Genomic DNA, 3211 nt, shown 5'->3' on the forward strand with positions numbered 1-3211 from the left:
CTTTACTCTAAGATTACTTAAACGCATAGAAAAAATGATTTTGCGTAAATGCGTTTTGCCTATGTTGCGCGTGGGCCAGAGAGAGAAAACGAATAGTGCGCTGACATCCTCTTAAGTTCTGTTATATATTTATTATCATTGTGTGCATGTACGAAATTCTATTTAGCATTTTTTTTTTCGTTGTTTTAACGGCAAAAAAAATAGTATTATAGAGAATTTTGTTAACTATATTTAAATAAATGCAGTTCTAATTTGATTTAGTTCTCAAAAATATTTCGTTGAATACAAACATTTTGTTAAATGAAAGTTCGTTATGTGAAAGTTTCACTTTATTATGTATTTAAAATATTTATCTGATAATTATTCATTTATAATTTTAGATTTTATTAAAAAAAAGAATTCGGAGTTTTATTTTAAATTGCATATTTTTGCATATTATTTTGATCCTTATATTTTAGCAATTTTTAGTACACAAGTGATGCTTATTTAATATTTTAACGTTCAAGTGCAGTATTAAATTCACAACCATGAATTAATAACAAATACCTACAAGTATTATAATATAATTCGATCGGGTATTATATTATTTTCGAAATTATGTATATAATTTGTACGTACTTCCGGCCTGTAGCTCAAGTTGAAACGATTTCTTCATGCAATACGTCGAATTGGGACAGTGTACTTTGTAGTGATCGGAACCATCAAATTTCCAACACAGTCTGGTCGTTAGGTTCAAATACGATTCTGGCGCATGTACTGTACACTCATAGCAATCTATCTGACCATTAGCATCTTTAAAAAATAAAAAATAATTCAATTCAATTACATAGATCATAGAGGAAATTCTCTTCTCGCACCAGACATTTTTTTTCATTATTATACGTATTATAACGCGTGGAATTAACCTTATTTAAACTCTTCGCGGACCTTAAATGATTAACCGTGCATTTCAAGAACGTATAATTACAATTCGCATTGGGTTACATGTATTATATATCTATATATACCTATTTATAGTCATTTTGTTCTGCGCTAGATACAATCGTTGTTTCTCTTTGTTTCTCAAATATATATGGCACTGCATCACAAAGAATCTTGCGATTGGCTTATAAGCTAACCATCTTGTTCAAGCGTATACCAGATACCTAAACGGTTATATGTGTATTGATTACTTTAATGTTATTTTAAACAATACTATTTTACTGTTTTATAAATCATAGTTTATAGTCATATATTATTATGTGACAGCTATAAACATTAAATATTGTTGAAATAACTTAATGTTTTTGTTAAATGATAATTGTTAATTCGACTAGTTATAATATCGACTACTATTTATTACTGAACTATAACTTTACTTGATATAACTATTGTATTTAGTTATCCAATGCACTATGAAAGGGGATATTCGTTACTAATGATTTATTACGTATAAGTAATACGTTTTCATACCTAATGTTGTGATATTGTATAATCCGTTTGAAGTTACTGATATATGTATATATAGTCTATACTTCTAACAGAGTTTGTTTAAGGAGGGTGATGGTGTTGACCGCCCCTCCCCCCCTTTGTACTTGGTTAATGTATTTTACTATAGGTCCATATGTCAATATTAAAAAAATAATTATTAATGTTAAATACTAAATATTATTAAAGTCTTAAAATATAACAAGAATAAAAATTATGTACTCTTGCCTCTTAGACAGTATTTGACAAGAGAATAACCACGATTTGTCTGTACCATTATACTAATTCAACTCTTCCCCATCCCTTCATCCTTGTAGCTTTATCAAAACTTGTACTGAGTTCTTACATATTTATATATTATATATAATGAATATATTTCCGTGTTTAGTTTACTTCTAGTTTTATTTGTACAGTAAACATTTAATTTGTCAAGTCCTTACTTTGTTCGGTTAGACCTTGGTGAAAATTATGCTGGACATTCGTTATTTTTGTTTAAATTCACAATATTACAATAACTGTCGCAGGTGCCATTATTGTGATCAATTATCACGTCAAATCCCTAACTTAATGTCTTGTATTGTCATTAAAAAAAACCTATTTTATCTAAACGTTGATCGTGGTTAGAACTAGTTTTAAAACAATACGTAATTATGTGTGCGCATTGTTAGCTGATTACATGTCATGAAACATAATAGTTGGTGGTTTATGTTTTATATACCTATACCTGCATTTATTATTAATTTGTCGTACGCCCTTGGCTTTGAAATTCCACTAGGGATACCTTTTTTCTGTATTTAAGTTTTAACTTTTTAGTTTAGAATTATTTTTCAGTTCACTAACAAAAATGTATTTAACCGATAAGAAAAATAAAATATTTATCAATAAACTTTAAATTATGAATCATAAATAGATTATACCTTTTATCTTTTTATTTTATTTTATGGACATTTAAGCCTTTACCTAATTGGGTATATATTCTAATAACTGAAGTATGTTGCTAATTTTAAATTATAATTAAGTATGTTATCGTTTCAAAATATCGTTATAGAATTATTTTAACTTGTAATTTACCTAAACTCCCTCTGTGCAATATGTATACTTATGTAATATTTATGTTACCAACAATAATAATAATGATAGTATCAGTTTAAAATGGATGGGAAATAATAGGTAGGTACCTAAACCCACACACGATATGCAATAATTTGAAATAAGTATAAAATTATCAAAACTTTTAGAAGATGTTAGCGCAGTATTTGTTTTCTTTCTCTGACCCACGCGCAACATACCAAATTTTACGTTCACAATAATGATTATAATTATATTAATTTCCTCTTATAAAATCTAAAGGTAACATAATTATCTAAGGCATCTCGTAAACGTTTTATTATATTTTAATTTTAAAGCGATTTAAGATTATTTTAAAATTGTAAATTGTTTGTACATCTTAAAATATTCTTAACTCGCTTTAAAACTAAAATATTATAATAAAACTTCTATGAGATGCCCTAGATAATAATCTTACCTTTAAATTTTATCAGGCGCGGATCTAGAAATGAAAAAAAGGGGGGGGGGGCTAAAGTACAAAAAAATGTACTTAATTACTTATTTTGTACGAAGTCTTTCTTATTTTTTATAATATCTTAAGTACCGAAGTGTCCTAGTCTAAGGGTCTGAAGACTAAAAGTAATATATTATTATAATATATAATAATATATAAGTATATACACGTCTAAAGGAGGGG

The 3211-nt window shown here is 27.3% G+C and overlaps 2 protein-coding genes across 3 annotated transcripts in view; one reads left to right on the forward strand and one right to left on the reverse strand.

Annotated features, from left to right (window-relative positions):
* The window catches only part of LOC100167884 (rabankyrin-5), a 43988-nt gene that overhangs the window by 11459 nt on the left and 29318 nt on the right, over positions 1–3211 (forward strand). The window lies entirely within an intron of this gene.
* Positions 1–3211, reverse strand: part of LOC100169228 — a 7611-nt gene that overhangs the window by 2018 nt on the left and 2382 nt on the right. For both annotated transcript variants that reach the window (XM_001950570.5, XM_029487634.1), the window contains one exon: positions 619–792. In XM_001950570.5, the coding sequence (XP_001950605.2) occupies positions 619–792 (174 nt within the window). The remainder of the gene's footprint in view (positions 1–618; positions 793–3211) is intronic.

The sequence above is a fragment of the Acyrthosiphon pisum genome, chromosome A1 (genome assembly GCF_005508785.2).
Source record: "Acyrthosiphon pisum isolate AL4f chromosome A1, pea_aphid_22Mar2018_4r6ur, whole genome shotgun sequence".
NCBI classification, from domain to species: domain Eukaryota; kingdom Metazoa; phylum Arthropoda; class Insecta; order Hemiptera; family Aphididae; genus Acyrthosiphon; species Acyrthosiphon pisum.